This window comes from Tiliqua scincoides, chromosome 1 (assembly GCF_035046505.1).
Source record: "Tiliqua scincoides isolate rTilSci1 chromosome 1, rTilSci1.hap2, whole genome shotgun sequence".
NCBI lineage: Eukaryota > Metazoa > Chordata > Lepidosauria > Squamata > Scincidae > Tiliqua > Tiliqua scincoides.
In genome coordinates, this window is record NC_089821.1 from 133597874 (window position 1) to 133615989 (window position 18116).

Consider the following 18116-nt stretch of genomic DNA (forward strand, 5'->3'; position numbering starts at 1 on the left):
AGCAACCTGGAGGCATGGCTGGGGGAGAGGCTGCTGCTGGAGGGGATAAGGTCTGGCATGCTGCTGGGTACACCCCCTCCGGCAGCCTCCCTGTTCCTCCCGGCTCCCCCAACATCTTAACTTCCTTGGTGTGTGGGTGGCGCTTGATGATGCATGGGAAGACTCCAGCCTTCCTGGCATCACCCTGGCAACATGCTGCTCAGTGTGCAGCTAGAGGGTACTTTATAGCTGTTTTTCAGCAACCCCTACCAGTAGAATGCATAAAAGAAATTAAAGAGATAAGCAATTATCTTTTTCCTCCTCTTCCTCAGAGTTGAAAGAACAGCTGCTTGCTCGCACATCTCATATGGAAGAAATTGAATACCTGAAGAAAGATTTTCAGCTGAAATGGGACAAAAACAAAAGTGCCCATGAAACGGAATTGGAACAATTGAGACTTTATTTTGAACAGAAGTTAAAGGCTGTGGAAGAAAACTACAGAGAAGAATTAATGATGCTGCATCAGAGACTGCAGGAAATGAAGGATTACAGTTTGCTGGAGTTGGAGAATGATCAAGAACAACATGTGGAAATTGGGTGATGCAAATAATTTAATATTACATTAATATGTGGCATCAGTTTTTTTTGGTGTGATTCATGTATGCAACTGATAATGAGAAGAAAATATGTGATGAAGGCCCTTTGTAAGTGTGGTTGCTCCTGGCAGTAAACACAGGAGGAATGACTAAACACACTTTATCCTTATTCTTGACCTGTGGTCCTGGCTAGCAGGGAGCCTCTGTCACTACTGCTCATTCATGCTGGCAATAGCACCAAGCTCTTGTATGGTAAGCTGTGTTCCTGTTGTTCATGATGATGAAGGTTGAGGGCAGTTTGACATTCTGGCTTCTGTCCTGAAAGCTTCAATCAGTTTTGGATAGCCTGCAAACCTAGTTCATTTTATAGGAATTCTGTTATTTGTCACACGCCATGAGGATCCTATTACAGCATTTTCCAATATCAGGCCTTTTCAGAAAGTGTTTGTGTGAATTGTCTACCTTCTTTTTGCAAAAACTAATTACTCAATTTTTCCTTCATTAGTATGATGAATTGAAACCTCTTATTAGCATATTTCCTTGATAGACTTTTAATGAAATCCTCAGTTGAGGATATCATCTGTCATTGCTGAAAGGGTTAGATTTGTTTTGAAGAGATGCATTGTCTAGCTGCAGCTATTCCACATTGAGGTGGTGTAGCAAATATTTGGCTAGTTCTGGTTAAGGCACTGAGAAATGACCTGAAAAAGGAACTGGGTATAGATAAGTTTTTATGTACTTTACCACTTTATTCCATCCTGAGACAAAGAGAGTCTGCTTTTTAAAGGCAGATTAGAAAGTTTTTCTTTATTGTTTGAAGGCTAAATGATTTGATTTTGAGTTATTCTATTTTTGTTTGTTTTGATAATTTCCCCCTGGATTGAAAACCCTCTGCAACTACTTATACTGTTATGCTACACTTTACTTATCAATATTGCTGGATCTGCTTTAGCAGGATAAAGGAAAGTTTATTTCGGTTGGTGGCAGTTGATGAGTGCAACCTTTGTGACTTTTAAATTTTTAATAGAACCCATCTGAGGTAAAAGAAAAACCAGTAACAGTGGTCAGGGTCTTACACAGCTTGTTCTTCTCTCTCTCAACTTCAGGCAGACTTCTGTTACAGGCAGACAGAACAAGAAAAACTTCTAAAATGGGGTAGAAAATAACTGAGATCTACTGCTAGATCTGTGAATGATTTGCAGTAAATCAGCTAGGGAATCTGACTTCTGATTGTTAAATTATCACAACAATAAAAACTCTGTTCCCTCCTAACTGGGCTGCTGAAACAAAGCAGTCTAAACTCAGTAGTGGATGTTTATATAATAGGATTATGAACTCAGTGAACTCTGTTCAGATATAATAATAATAATAAAATAATAAAACTTTATTTATATCCCGCCCTTCTCCCCAAAGGGACCCAGGGCGGCTGTTCCTTTTGGAGGCTTTCATGAAAAGGTTGTAAAAGGCAAGAGTTCCACAGAGATACTTTACATATATAAGTAAGGTATCCTGCCTTAGGGCAGAAACTTAGGGCACTGTCACTAACCAACTCTACAGGTTTATACGTATTGACTGTTGCAAGTCTCAGAAATTGGATGCTCCTGACTGTACAGTGTTGAGTTAGTGTGAACTAAACTGTATATAGATAGTGCTACCTCTCATCCTTTGATTGTGATCATTGGAAAAAGTGAAGATGCAATTATGGAAATGACTGCCGATATACAGCCCAGTTCAGGCAAACGCTTTCCTGTATTATGGCACTGTGGCTTATCGTGAATAGGGGATGTAGATGGCACATGTAAAGTCCCTAAAGCCAGCATATCGTTTGCATGCTTAACAGCACAATCCTATTGTAAGCACCGTTGAGTTCAGTGAGCCTTACTCCCTGTAAATTGGGTATAGGATTGCAAGCTAAGTCTGTGCTTTATTTATTTCAATTATTAGTAAATGTTATTTATTTTTACTAAAATTCCCCCCATTGCAGTCCATCTATCACACTTTTAGAAGAGATGACTGAAAAAGAGAGACGTGATCTGTTTGAGCAGCTAACTCAGCAGCTGGAGCACCACAAGGTAAATTGTTAACGCTCTTTATAAAAGCATATTTGAATATGTGTCTTCTGCTTTTTTGCCCTTTGGAGGAATTGATGACGTCCAGCAGCCCACTCTTAGGAAGGTTTCAGTATTTTTTCAATAAGTTATTTGTATACACTAGCTTAGCTGACTTAAATAGACATTTCATGTTTTCCTTGCTCCTGTTATCATTTACAATATTTTATCTGCAGTTGGTTAAGAAACCTATCAAATACTGAGAATATGTATGGAAACATAGTTGTAGTGATGGGTGTATGTTTGCCCACCTTTATCACTCCCATACCTGCCTCATATCCCCTGGGGGCTGGGGATAAGAATAGGCCCTCAGTTTGGCTGTACTTGTCGTAAGAGGCGACTAAACAGCCACCGGGTAGATGGGACTCGTCAGCCTGGGAAGGCAGCTCATCTGAGAGAAGGAAAACTCTGATCCCAAACCTCCACTGCCTTGTGGCTACATCCAGTTATGGAAAAGGCTTCAGGAGTCAACCTCGAGGCAAAATCCGGAGCCGGAGTCCCTGAGGCAGTTCGTGGCTGAACACAGTCACGTTCTGGCAACTCCTGCGACACCGCTGGAACCAACCGTATTTGCCTTTCCATTGGACCATTTCAGCGACGTGGAGAGGGGGGATTTGCTGCATGGGTAACAGCCTATCCTCCATACCTACTTTACCCAGGCTTCGCGCACTGGAGAGGACACTGTTCCAGAACCACCATTCAGAGCGTGACACCATAGTCTTCTGAGACTGAAGGATGCCAACAACCTGCCTCATGGGATTGTTGTGAGGAGAGAAGGAACCTTGTACACTACTCTGAGCTCCTTGTATGAAGGGCGATATAAACATTTGAAAGCTAATTAATAAATACTTGTGAACATGCTATGTTCCAGGGGTATGCTTGTAAGTATTTTTGTTCATAAGTATAGTAGTGCCCCCAACTCTTTTGCTGTAGCTGTCAGTTTCACTTGGGACACTGTCAGTGTTGTCCATTTCACTCCCAGCATTGACTGACTCTGGATGCTTGGGAAGTCTAGGTTGAATCTGACAGCATTGTCAGTTTCAATGAGGAGCTGCTCAGAATGCTCCTGGAAGGGGTTTTTTACAACTTACCTAAGGAAGTGCTGGCCTGGGGGGGGGGCATACAGGGATACCTCTGCAGATACCCTGCAGATACCTCTGCAGAGCTCCCCAAGCTTCCTCAACAAAAGGAAAATTATCAAAAACTGGAAGTTTTCAATTATGTTTTTTTTTACTATTTTGGAGGCTTGGGGAGGCCTTCAGAGGTATCTATGGGACTCCCCACACCTCCTAGAAGCTAAAGCTCCCTTAGGTAAGATAAAAAACCCTCCCCCCAGCAGAAGTGTGATCCTGGGGATCAGATTGCTGCCTTCTCCCTCTTCCCACCTCCTAAAGGGGTTGGGACAAGCGCTTCCCTGGCTTGATGTGTCATGACCCACCAGTTTGGGAAGCACTGGCCTTAGTGGTTTCTGAACAGGGAGGCTATAATCAACTTAGTCCAAGTGAACTCTTTCTACCTTGAGTAATGCAAAGTGTAATTCCCTGCACATCGCAGTTATTAAATTTCCTTAATTCTGATAGTGTATCTCTTCTGCATTTTGCCTTTAGGAAGAACTGGCTTGTTTACAATTGCATTTGGATGAAAAACACAAACATGAAATGGAATTGTTGAGGTCGTCCCTTGTACATCAGTACCAAGAGAGCGTAATGAAGATGAAAATGGATCTCTCCGATAGATATACTTCTGAAATTGAGGAACTGAAAAGGAAACATTGTTTAAGCCTTGAACAACTCCGTGCCAAAATTTCAGAAGAGCATCTTAGAGGTGAGATAGTTTGTTCTGTGAATAAATTGCGGATTTTGAATTGTGAAAATGTCATTGACATTAAAAGAACCTTGCTATATTAGTGAAGCACAATGTTTAAGAGGCTTGCTTTTGCATTTTTATCCATTTTGAAAATGAGTGCAGGGGTAGAGTTGGTAATTATACTTGAGTGGTATTATGTACATGTCTCCACTTTTAAGAGAGGTATTGAATTGTGTTGTATTTACACTTTTCTCCCTTTCATGAATACATATGCATATACCTGAAGTATAATTGAACCTGGGGGCTGGGGATAAGAATAGGCCCTCAGTTTGGCTGTACTTGTCGTAAGAGGCGACTAAACAGCCACCGGGTAGATGGGGCTCGTCAGCCTGGGAAGGCAACTCATCTGAGAGAAGGAAAACTCTGATCCCAAACCTCCACTGCCTTGTGGCTACATCCAGTTAAGGAAAAGGCTTCAGGAGTCAACCTTGAGGCAAAATCAGGAGCCGGAGTCCCTGAGGCAGTTCATGGCTGAACACATTCACGTTCTGGCAACTCCTGCGACGCCGCTGGAACCAACCATATTGGCCTCTGCCTTTCCATTGGACCATTTCAGCGACGTGGAGAGGGGGGATTTGCTGCATGGGTAACAGCCTATCCTCCATACCTACTTTACCCAGGCTTCGCGTACTGGAGAGGACACTGTTCCAGGGCCACCATTCAGAGCGCGATACCATAGTCTTCCGAGACTAAAGGATGCCAACAATTGAACCTGAGATTTATATGTGTAACATGTATATCAGGTTTCAATACTCAATGTTCAGAATCATGTTACAAACCAACAGAATCTTTTCTCACAGTAGGCAGGAGTCTTTTATTAATGTTCCTCTTGTCTTCTGGCCTGCTCAATAGAAATTGGAGGCCACCTTCAACTTGGGGCAAATCCTAAATATTTAAAATAATTTTTAAAAAAACTGTTAGAGATCCTCTGTTTTCACTTTGCTACCTAATATCTCTGCCAAACAAGAAGGTATTCAAGAAGGTACAAGTATTCCAGTTGTATCAGGAATATGAAACTGTTGCAGTGATGAGACACCACATTTGAGATACAGTTTGTGGAAAGTGCTATAGAAATTCTTTACCAAACATTTATTGTTTTTCATTTTGTGTACTGGTGGGGCTGTCCTCAGTTGAATTCTACCTTTTCCTAGCATGGCCCATGGCTGCAGGTGAGTCTGTTGTTGGTTTTCACCTCTTTTGTATGCCTTTTGTAGTCTTCATTGCTTTAATCAGCCTTCTATCAGAGGATAAAGCATGAATAAGCATGAATAATGCTGCTTTTACTCCCCCCTTTTCCCAAGATTTCTGTTTTCTCCAAGATTTTCTTCCCTTGAGTCTCAGTCAAGCAATTCATTAGAGTTGGTCAACTTCTCTTTGCTTTGAAGATGGGAGAACGTTTTAATTATTGAAACCCTTAAAGCTCAAAATTGTGAAGTGCTGAGAAATATATTTCTGAAATAGGTAGGAAGAGCAACAGAGTTCTATAGAAAAGAGGCACCTGAGGGGGGACAAGCTTGAGACATACAAGATTATGCAGGGGATGGATAGCGTGGGTAGAAAGATGCCCTTTTTTCCTCTCGCATAACACCAGAACCAGGGGACATCCACTAAAATTGATTGTTGGGAGAGTAGAACAGACAAAAGAAAAATTTTTTAATCCATCGTGAAATTAATCAGTGGAACTCCTTGCCACAGGAAGTGGTGATGGCATCTTGCCTAGTTGCCTTTAAGATGGGATTGGACAAATTTCTGGAGGAAAAGTCCGTCCCAAGTTCTAGTCATGGTAGGTATGAGCAAGCTTCTGATTTTAGAAGTAGGATGCCTCTCATTGCCAAATGCAGGGGAAGGTATCGGGACACAGGTTGTGTCTGTTGTCTAGTGTGTTCCCTGAAGCATTTGATGGGCCACTGTGAGATACAGGAAGCTGGATTTGATGGGCCTTTGGCCTGATCCAGCAGGGCTCTTCTTATGTTCTCCTGCCATCCTCCACACGCCGCTCGGCGCTTACCTCTGCTCTGCCTGTGGCTAGAACATTTTCTGCAGCATCAGCGGAGCAGCACAGGACTCCCTGTCGGTACTGCTTCTTCTCCGGGTGGCAGAAATCTGCTTTATATCATATTTGTGATACCTGGCGCTGGTGTTGCTGTAAGGCAGCCTAAAATCAGGCTGTAAAAACTTCATCTCAGCATTTGATGTGTCATATTTTTGATATCTTGATTTGGCATTAGTTACATATGCATGAGTTCTCAGAATTAAACCCTACTGAATTCAGTGGAACTTATTCCCAGATAAGTGCATATAGAATTGCAATATTAATTAATTCCTACTTGTGGGAATCCAGCATACTTTTATGCTGCATACCTTTTCTCAGCTGCCTGTGACATCCAAAAGTATGGATTTTCTAGGTTGATTTTCACTTTTGAACAGACGCTAAGACTGAACTAATATTCTGTAACTATTCTAGGAAGATGTGTGTGTTGTGTCAGCTTTCTCTTCTGGTGCATTAATTTTAAAATCAGTGTTATTTCGTAAATTCTTGTTAGCAATTCAGGTATAGTAAATTTCCACTGAATTTGTTTTCAAACATTTGAAATCAAGTCATCTTTGCTGTCATTTAGACTAAAATTCTATTCATACTTACATGGGAGTAAGCTCCATTGAATATAGTAGAACTTACTTCTGAGTAAACCTGCATAGAATCATGCTATTAGTGTTATAAATTTGTTGTCTTTTGAACTGATGAGATGTAGGCAAAAAATTAAAAATATTTTATTGCTTTTAGAAATTACTAAACTTCATTTACAAAATGCTCAAGATGCTGCACGTCAAGTGGAAACAGAGGTGTCTGAGCGGCTCATAATGATGGAAAATGAATACAAAGTTAAACTTGAAGTTTTTGAATCTGAGAAACAGTCCATTTCCACTCTACAGGAAGAAATAGAGAAATTGAAGAAAGAAAATACTAGATTAAAGGAAGTTAGTATCCTGGAAGAAATGCATTTCAAGAAAGAACTTGAACAGGTAACTTTGCATTTGTGAACTATTGAGAGTTACCAAAATGTTTCTTAGAAATACAGTAAGACTGGTTGAGTTTAGGACATACAGGACAGTAACATTTATTATTAGAATTATATCATCAGGAGAAGTAACATGTGCAACACAATACTTTCAAGTTCATGTGCATAGAAAATCTCTAACTTCAGAGGTTCCCAAAATGGTGGGTCGTGACCCACCAACCAGGGAAGCACTGTCTCTGCCCCTTAAGGGGTGGGGAGGAGTGAAGGCAACAATACAATCCCCAGGATTGTGCCACTGCCAAGGACAATAGGTTTTTTAAATTAACTTGCTAGGGGTAACACCATCCTCCCAGCAGGTGCGGGGAGCTTATTTATGCCTCTGCAGGGCTCTCCAAGCCTCATAATATGTAAAAATAGCAATTGTGACCCACTTCCAGTTTTTTTAATAAATAAAATTGCTATTTTTAGTCATTCTGAGGTTTAGACAGCAATTTATGAGGTTCAGACAGCAATTTATTCCATTGCTATTTTTAGACATTCTGAGGTTTGGGGAGCCCTGCAGAGGTATCTGCAGGCCCTCTACAACCCCCGGGAGGTTGTTGCTGCCCCTGGTAATTTAAAAAAAACAAAAACCTTTAATCCCTGGCAGTGGCGCAATCCTGGCAATCATGTCTCTGCCTTCACCCCTCCCCTGCAAAGACTTACAGGGTTCCCAACTTCCGAGGAGAGATTTGGGGACCACTACTCGAAGTTCAATGGGCTTAACATGCATAGGATTGCAGCCTAAAATTCTTCGTTAAGGGCCCAGTCCTGACCTCGTGCACTGGCTCACCGGCAGCATGCACTGTTGCAACCATAAGGCACATTTGTGAGCCTTACCATGGGCCCAGCACAGGAGCCAGCTCTGGTGTTGGGCCCGTGGTCCACTGCCTGGTGGCTCGCCCGGACTGCTGAGCGGTGGAGAGGTGAGTGGGGGCATGAGGGGAGATGGGAAGGAGGTGTTCCAGGGTGTGGGGGAGGCGGGGAGGAGGCATGGTGGGGGAGGGAGGGGATGGGACCAGCGGATCTCCGCTCCACCAGATCCAGTGCCTTGTGTCAGACTGTGGCAGCCCTGTGCACTGGACAGCTCAGGATTGGGCTTTAATTCCCCTGAATTCCATTTGGTTTGTGTACATGTTACAGGTAAAAAAATAAGGCATTCTATAAAATATCTAGGAATTCTGTAAATTGGCAATTGGTATTGGGCAAAGTAACTTTTAAACAAAGTTCAAATAGGGTGAAATGAAAATTGTATTACATGATCATCCCAAGCATTATATGTAAATGCTGTCATTCTGTTGACTTCCAAGTGAAGCTTAGGAAATGTAGGAAGACATGTAAGAAGTGTTGCAAGCTTTCCTTAAGTATTTTATATTGTTCCTAGGATTCCTATGGCTGTGTGTGCTCAATGTTCACAATATTGTATAGTGTTATAATATAACAGAGTTTGGCCTGGGATTTTCTCTACCAGGTTTGCCCCTCCCTGACCCAGAAATAATTGTGGTGACATCACGTCATTGCAGTTACTTCCAGAATTGTGCAGGAAGTTCAAGGCTCTAGGCTGCCCTCTTGGAGGAAGGATGAGGAGAGGAAGGATGCAGCACAGAGACGTGCAACATCATGCCACAAGAGGCTGTGCCATGTATATTACAGTTGTTCATGCCTATTTGGAATAAGAAGGGACAGTCCTGGCTTGAGATTTGGTGGCTGCTGTTTCTCTTTCCATGTGCCTCTACCCCTAAATGGCTATATGGGGATTGCAAGAACTGTTCTGTGTTGAGGAGTTTACTTGCCTCAGCAACATGTGTCTGTTTTATAACGAAACCTGATTTTTTTCCTATTTTGCCATATTTGTTTTGCATTTTCTTTTCTCTGTGTTAATATTTGTTGTATTAATCCTTTTGCTTATTTTAGAAAAATGTACCTAAATTGTCAAATATTCTAAATAATAATATTGCTTGCTAACAGCTTTAAGGAGTTTTCAGTGTATAACAAAGAATGTATTTTTCAGACTGTTGCTTGATATTTGATGCATTCTGTCCTGAGAGTTATATGACTGAAATTTCCATTGATAAGTTAATTCTTTTGATGATCTTCACAGATAAAATGTAAACTTGTTGAAGAGCATGCAAAGGAATTAAGACGAACTAGAGGAGAAGTCCAGGAGGTGGAACGGATTCATAAAGCAAAAGCTGAGGAATGGAAGTGGAAATGGGAGGACTTGAAAACAAAAAGTGAAGATAAATTATCTCTGGTATACAAAGAACTTGAAAACAAGGCAGAAGTTGAGAAGCAAGCCTTGCAAAAGCAGTTTGAACTTCGTGAAGCTGAAATGACTTTGCTACAAGAGCAGCAGGCTGCTAGAATTGTGGAATTAGAGAAATCTCTAAAGGAACAGCAGAACAGTGTGCGGCAGCTGGAAGCTAGTTTACTAAACATGCAGATATCTTTGACTCAATATGACAATCAGCTAGCTTCCACAAAGGACCTCATGGTCAAAGAATTAGAAAAAACCAAACATGTGTTACAAGAAGAATATGAAGCTAAACTTAAGGATGCACAGAACAGGTCTGCATCTTTTCCCAGTTCCAACTTTTCTCTGGAGTTTTAACCAGAGTAGGCTGCTGTCCTCTTGCCCTTAATGGAGGCTTGTTTTATTAACATTTTATTTTATGAATGAAACATATCTTCTTTTATATGACAGTGTGTTTCCTTCCAGGAGAGCAGTAGTCTGGTCTGTATCCTTTGGGAAACTTCTCTTATCTGATGAGGGAGGCAGGGAGAAATAGGACACGCTTATTGGAAAAGGCCCCACAGTTCTCCATGTTGACCTTGTCTCGCAGCTGGGAAGCAGAGTTCCAGCTTAGCTCCTTAACAGCTAGATTTATTTTTTTCCTTTTTATACTGTTAGATTTTGCCCCATCTTACTCTCTTGGCACCTCTCCCCACCTCTCAAACCCTACCAGTGAGAGGGCCTCTCACAGGTTAGGGAGACATAGACTCATGGACATACTGCCAGCTGAGCTTTAGTTATGGAGGATTTGTTTTTTCCTCTTGGTCCCCTGTCTTTAAACCCTCCCCAGCCTTAATTCCATGAAAGAAGAAGTGATGGAATAGCAGCTGAAGCATATGCGCTTCACAGCATCTTGGTCTTCCAGTGTTCCCACAGTATACATGAGGCATTGAGACTTCAAGGCCAAGCTGAGGAAAGCTCTTCTTGGCTGCCTTCCAATTAATGTGATCATGCTTTTGGATTTCACCATGCTGAAGGAGAGACTGAGAAGTGGAACTTTGCTTTGACTTCCCACCTCCTCCTGGCTGTTTCTGTCTGCACATTCAAGAAAGTTTGGGACTTCATCTCATGGTTTGACCTGGGATTTGGGGCAGTGTAGAGAGCTCTGATCAAAGTGTCTCCCAAGGCATCACAGCACATTTCCTGAAATTAACTGCCATGTTTGTGGATAAGGTAACTTAGACAAGTTACCTTATCTGTTATATGTGAGATTTGTTGGGTAGCAACATGGCTTGCCAGTCCATATGTTTTGCAAAGCATTACAATGTTGAGACACTTTGGGCTGGATGCTGCTATTGCTGAAGGTTTTCTTGTTGGTTCTCTTCCAGTAAAGACTTCCAATCATGTTGAATCTCCACTTACACTAAATACCACTATGTTATATCTCAAAAGATACTGACTTTCTTCCTGCTTCCTGGACATTTTTCCTTACTGTAAATTCTCCAACACAGGAGAGCATACTCCCACCCACTATATTGTAGAAATGGGCTTCTGGATTATGGGCTTATGTGTGGGGAGGAAGATAAGGATGGAGTGTTCAACCCCTTTCATTTTTACTATGTTCCTCCTGTTTTTAGTTTCTGCCATGTTACTGTTTTTGCTTCTTATGGATAGAGTTCTTGGTTTTTCATGTTTGGCATGAGGAATGCAAATTGTATATTTAGCATAATAAGTAAAAGTTAAAATGCTTTATTAGTAGAAGCAGTCTAAAATGATTTTATTTTTTTGTGGATAGCAGTGTTATCCAAAAAAAGGCTAAAAGCAATGTTATAGTGGTGTTGTGTTTTTATTCCAAATCAATATTTTAATCAATTTTAAAACATTTTTATCCAATATAATCACTGTCATAGAAGTAGAGGCAGTCTAAAACTGTTTTATTCTTTCAGGGATTTTGGTGTTACCCAAAAACAAATTGCTGAAATTTTTGTGTGTTTTTATTCAAAAATTACATTTTAATCAATTTTAAAGCACGTTTATCAATTCTAATCCCTCTAATATAGGTACCAGACATAGCCACAGACATAACAAGCATAAAATTTTCACCCACTCACAGAATACTGACACAAGACAGATGTGTACGTAAAATGGACCACTTTATTTAAACTTAAGGTTCAAGGTAACTAGCTGACCAGTCTACAGTGACCAATTTCACCATATAGCATGCCAATTAAGCCTAACTTAAAGCAAGAGGATTGAACATTGCATTGAATTGCTTTAAAAAAAACGAAAAAAAACAGGTTTGAAAATACAGAGGAAAAAAACCATTGCAACTTAAAGCAACATAATTGAACATTGCATTGAATTGGTTAAAAAAAACACAGGTTTGAAACTGCAGAGAAGCATTTGGACTTTTAAAAACCTTCCAAAACAACAGCAAAACTCCACCTCAGAACCAGAGCTCAAAATCTCAGTTCTGGCTCCAGCTTTCCTCAACAGCCTTCCTGCCACTCCAACCCCAAACACCTTTACTTAGCACAGTGGCAGAGGAGAGCTCCTGCCTCCCATGTTGGCAGAGACCACATAGCAAATTTAAACTCTGGCATATCTACTTAATGCAACAGAACCGAACATAGTTTTGAACAGCTTTTGAAACAAATTGCAGCGCAAAAAAATTGCACTTTAAATACCTTCTAAGATTAACACAGAAGCACTGTAAGCCAGCTTCTGTTCTGTTGACTGCAGCCTAAGGTTTCAAAAAGCTCCTCAGGCTTGGGAGTTTAGGAGCATGCTCAGTAGGCAGTAAAGACATTGTGGTGGTCCCTGCTGCTGCAGGGGAATGAATGTAAACAAAGAGTGTTAATTAGTTGCTTGGAAACTACCTGTAAGCACTCAAAATGCTCCTGCAGAAGCTTAGCAGGCAGCTTAAAGGGTCAATTTCTGGGTTATTTCATTGATTCAGCAGGATATGGTGTTTTGTGACTTAAAGAGCCCAATATAACAGCAGTGTTATTTTGCAATTACCATTTTGGACTGCCCCTATTTATTGGGTTTAAAGCATGAGAAATGTTTTGTGTGGTGTTTGTTCACATTTTGATGCTGATTTTGTTTTCTTTTTTTCTTCTGTGCAAATAATCTAGATTTGTAGAAGAGGGGAAAGCTATGACTGCAAAACTTACAACAGAACATGAAGTGCTTGTTCAAGAGTTGAGGGGCAAGCATGCTGCTGAGCTTGAGCTTCAAAGTAAAGAGCTGCAGCTTAAGCACAAGGAACACATTTTGTCTCTCACAACTGATCTGCAGGGAAAGCATGAAGCTGAAACTAACACCCTCAGATCAATTTTAGAAAAGGAACATCAGGCTCAAATCAGAACTCATGTTACTGATATTCAGAGAAATCATCAAGCACAGATTACAGAGTTGGAAGCTAAGCACTTAACGCATTTGGATACTCTGGAGTCTACATATTTATCTGAAATACAGCTCCTACGAAATGAGCATAGGCAAGCTCTTGAGGATTTACAGATAGATCTGAGAGAGCAACTGCTTCAGAAGGATAAGGCAAATCAAATGCTTTTGGCTCAAGAACTAGACAGGATGAAACTGAGGCATTCTGAAGAACTGCAAATTTGTCAGGACAATCTGAAAATAGAGCTCACCACTGTTCACTTAGAAAAACTTAAAATAATGGCTGCTGAATTGGAAGAAGCTCATAAGGTGAGTAGGGAGAGTAAAGGGATGTGAATTTTGGTTTCTTCTTAGAAACTTGTTTGAAAGTAATAGTATTCATGATTTTCATTAACAGCATTGTGATACAGCCCAGTTCATACACTGTGGCCAAACCATGGGAGTTGTTGCAGGCTGCTTGTTTCTTTTCTCCCTCCATGTGTAGATTCCTCCCTCTTGTCTAGTTCATAATAGCCAACTGTTTACTGTAATATCCAGACAAATTATGGTTACCACTAACCATATGCCTCCAAACTAGCATAAAAGGTGAAGGTGAGGGATCAGAAGCCTTCCGACTCTGAAAGGAAAAATTTGTTATTCTAAGGCAACCAAGGTCACAAAGAACTGCTTTTGTTCACAAACAATGCTATGAAAAGTAATATGTTTGGAAATCAAATCAAGTTCTTGAAGAGTATCCTGCTAGTATCAAGAACCTTAACTTCCATGAAAATTCTCCACCAACTTTGAGTGGAACATAGGTAATTGACATTGATGAAGACAGGATGCATACATGCTTACAATAGACGCATTTTTTTCCTGCAAAACCCAACACTGAAGTTTTGCTTCATAGGTTTTGCTTCAATTCCAGGGTTTAACTGCTGTATTTGGAGAATACCTTCCTTCAAACATGTTTTCCCCACCCTCATACGAAGAAAGTATGCAAGCCTGGGTGAAGGACCTGAGTACCGGCTGAGGCTTGGGCAGAAAGATCTTGAATGGTTGCTGGTCCATGCAGCTAGCTTTGTGTCTCAGTTTAGGAGAGGATGCAGCTGGCCACTTACTCAGGAAACCAGCATAGGATTAGTTGGTTGAGTAGGAATTTTTTGCCCCCCCCCCGCCCCTGCCTGATTGACCAGGTTTGTTTGTGTATGTGGTTATTTTTTTTCACTTCCTCGATGTTGATAAGAACATGGGTAACTTTCTAGCCAGCCCTGGTCACAACTAGCATGTACAGTGTTGGTGGAAGGAGTAAACATAGGGTTACCTTGGTGAGTTCTCTGTGATTATGAGTGAGTGATTTGCCAGGCTGATCCCTTGAGGCAGTCCAGCATGAGGGCAGTGGGGCTGAAATCTTTTTGGCAGGCATGCCAGCATCATCTCTTTAAAGCAGCCATTTTCAACCACTGTGCCATGGCACACTGGTTTGCTGCTGATTGTCTGCAACTGTGCTGTGGGTGTTTGGGGGAGGATCATTTGTTAGTAGGGCCACTGGGGGATGTGAGCCCCTGTAGTCAGTGCAGTGTGCCTTGTCAATTGTCAAAAAACCGATGGTGTGCCTTGACTATTTTAGTGCCTTGTCACTGTTCTTTGAGATGAAAAAGGTTGAAAATGAACATATCTTTGCTGCTTTGGTTTGGAAATAATTCCAAACATAGTCCCAACATAATTTGGGATAATGTTGCAGGCCTTTCTTAAACACAGAATCAGGATGAGCAAAGATTGGTCCTTGCTCTACAGACATTTTGTTTTGGTGTACAGGTGGTGCCTCGGCATCCTTGGGGGTTCCGTTCCCAGAACCCCACAGATGCTGAAACCAGCAGATATTGAAATCTGTGCGTCAGGACAGGGATAGTGAAATCTGCAGCTCAGCTGTATTCCGATTGTGTCCGAGACCCTTTCTGAGGCCCACAGAGGCACAGTCTCTACAGACCTCAGAAAGCCCCTTTGCCGAAGATGTTTAAAAGGCACTTCTGATTTTTGTTGAAACTAGAATGGGGTTCTGGTGATGTCTGGGAGACTCAGTGAGTCCTCAGCCATGGGTTTGAAACAGTGGGTCAAATCTGCAGGTCCCAAAACTGCAGACCCACATGTACCTTTGTTCTTTTGGCATTCTGATTTTGGGATGCTTGGATGTTGTTCTTTGACATGTACTTAGATGTTGTTCTAAATTTATTTTGTAGACTTTGCTGTTCAAGGAACATCTAGTTGCTGAGTATATGTCAGAATTGAGCATGAAGCAGTGTGCTTGTCATAAATTCAAAATTGTGCAATCTTGTGCAAAGAAACACAGCGAACTACAGTAGTATAATTGTCCATGACTTTATTGTATGTGCAGCAAGAATATGGTAGCAGATATCTATCTTTGCTGCTTTGGTTTGGAAAGATGAACTGCCTATAATTTGGGATTTAAAAAAAAAATCTTTTGTATCCATGTAGGAAGATTTGACAATAGCACTAGAAAAACAAAGCCGTTTGTTGGAGGATCGCTACCATAAGGCCCTGGATGTGTTACAGGGAGAAATCTTCCATTTGGAGCAACAGCATAAGAAAGCACTTCAGGAAATTCAGGATCTTCATGTTACTGAAGTCCAGAAAGAAAAAGAAAACGGACAGCTGCTTCAGAAAGCAACTGAGCAGCTTAATTCAGACAAACAGCAGGTAAAAATTTCACAAATTTGTGTTGATTTCCAAAAAATGTAAGAAATTCTTCTTTCTTTTGTGTTGATTTCCAAGAGTAAGATTCTGTTTACCTTAGGGCGATGGGGGTAAGTGTAAGTGCTTCTGTAAGTGCTTGCGGGGGCAGGGAGAGGCAGCGGGGGCGGGGGGAAGGCAGCGGCGCGATCCCCAGGATCACGCCACTCAGGGGGCTGCAGGGGCTTGGGTGCACTTAGATTTTTAGATTGTGAGCCCTTTTGGGACAGGGAGCCACTAGTTATTTGATTTTCTCTGTAAACCGCTTTGTGAACTTTTTGTTGAAAAGCGGTATATAAATACTGTTGTTGTTGTTGTTGTTGTTGCACTTACCCAAGCCTCCTGCAGCCTTCCGGGGGTTTGGGGAGCCTGGCGCGACCTTCAGCAGGGCTCCCTGCAGCAGTGAAAGCGGAGCGATTGCACTCCACTTCCGCTTTAGCGCTTTAGCCTCCTCCCTGCCTCCAGGCTGCCCCTACCTCTTAATGGGGTAGAGGCCAGGAACAAGCTGGGGCGTTGCGACGCCCCAGTTTGAAAAGCCCTGCCTTAGGGTTTTGACCTGAATGATGCTTTAATTTGTGACTACCTATATGAAAAGCAAAAATGAATGTCCTCCTTCAATAATTCTGCTGCACCTGAATATAAACTTTTCTCATTGGGACAAAATGGGGCATAAAATGGCTTTCCTTTCATATTACAAGCATGCTACATCATTGGTTTCTGTTGCTAGCTGCCAGAAACGATGCTCCTCAGCCTAGTAGGATCTGACGGCTATGCCAGCATTAATTACTAAGCAGAACAATTGGACACTTAGAGCCCAATCCTATGCCTGTCTACTCAGAAGTAAGTCCCATTAGAGTCAATGGGGCTTACTCCCAGGAAAGTGTTTTGTTTCTTGTACTTTAACATACAGGAGGCAGAGATCTGACTATTATGAAAAATACAGTATATGATAGATTGGGAATGGTCCTGATCCAATGAATGCAGGCAAACTCTGGAGAAGGAAGACCTCCAAGAGGAGGCCACCAAGCTGACAAGGAAATGTACTGAGCCCTATGGAAAGCAAAACTGAGTCACACACGTGTTTATTTGTAAGTAGGTAAATGTGCCTCTGCTCTTATCGGAGGTCAGGTGAAGGGGGATGCAAAGTCACCAGAATGGTCCTGAGCCGATCAACGTGGAGCTCAACAAATGCTCCAGAAGGTGGTCCCCCCCCAACATAGTAAAAAGGATAAAAACAGAGACCTGAGCAATTTGAAAAGTGAATTTTTTTTTTTAGTCTCGCAAAGGTAGGTGGGTCCCGACAGCACGTCGTTTTAAAAAGTGGGTCCTGGTGCTAAAAGGTTTAGGAACCATTGTTTTGGACTGTAACAAATAGAATAAAACTTCTTTCTACCACACAATTTTAAGTGTGTTTGGTAGTTTTTGGTTTGTAAGGGTGTCTTGTTGTTGTGAGTCAGTTACTGAAAGTGCCTGAAAATACCACGCTCCCTCCCACACGCATACTCCACTAAAAAAAAGTACACTAAACAAAAGGGTTAAAAAATTTTCAACGGTATTGCCTGACTATTGATTAAAATATCATATAGTGAGTCCTCTTTATCCGTAGGTTCATAACCCTTGGGAACACCCACAGAAGACCTCCCAGACGTGCCATCTGGTCATGCCAGAGGCTTTCCAAGGCCCAGGGAGGCCATATGAGGTGTCATCTCCCCCTCCCCCCCCACAAGGTGTCAGAAAGGCAGAAAGACACTTTTGGTTTGGTCTTGGAAGTCCTGTGTGGGTGCATGGCCTCTCTGAGTCTGAAAAAACCTCAAAAAATTACCGGAAGGCTCATCTGGTCATGTCCAGAGGTCAGGTGAAGACCCAACCTGTTGATTCAGTTATCCGCAGGTTTCTACATCCATGGGGGCTCCAGGAATGGACTCCCCCCCCCCCCGGTAAATGCCAAGGACTGACCTGTATTTCAATTTCTCTAAAATCTTCCAACTTTTAGTAGTACTACTCATTCAATTTTATGCTGAGCGTGGGAATCAAAACGTGGGAATCAAAATCAAATAAGAGTAGCATTGCAGTATTTTAATTAGTGTATTAGAATATACTTTGCTAAGCAAAAGTCTACGTGTTTCTTTAGCAAAAAGTAGTA

The 18116-nt window shown here is 41.7% G+C and overlaps 1 protein-coding gene across 3 annotated transcripts in view; it reads left to right on the top strand.

Annotated features, from left to right (window-relative positions):
• The window catches only part of PCNT (pericentrin), a 117683-nt gene that overhangs the window by 24050 nt on the left and 75517 nt on the right, over positions 1 to 18116 (top strand). For all 3 annotated transcript variants that reach the window (XM_066632089.1, XM_066632175.1, XM_066632252.1), the window contains 7 exons: positions 312 to 576; positions 2560 to 2647; positions 4291 to 4507; positions 7332 to 7570; positions 9707 to 10173; positions 12976 to 13552; positions 15719 to 15940. In XM_066632089.1, coding sequence (XP_066488186.1) covers positions 312 to 576; positions 2560 to 2647; positions 4291 to 4507; positions 7332 to 7570; positions 9707 to 10173; positions 12976 to 13552; positions 15719 to 15940 — 2075 coding nt within the window. The remainder of the gene's footprint in view (positions 1 to 311; positions 577 to 2559; positions 2648 to 4290; positions 4508 to 7331; positions 7571 to 9706; positions 10174 to 12975; positions 13553 to 15718; positions 15941 to 18116) is intronic.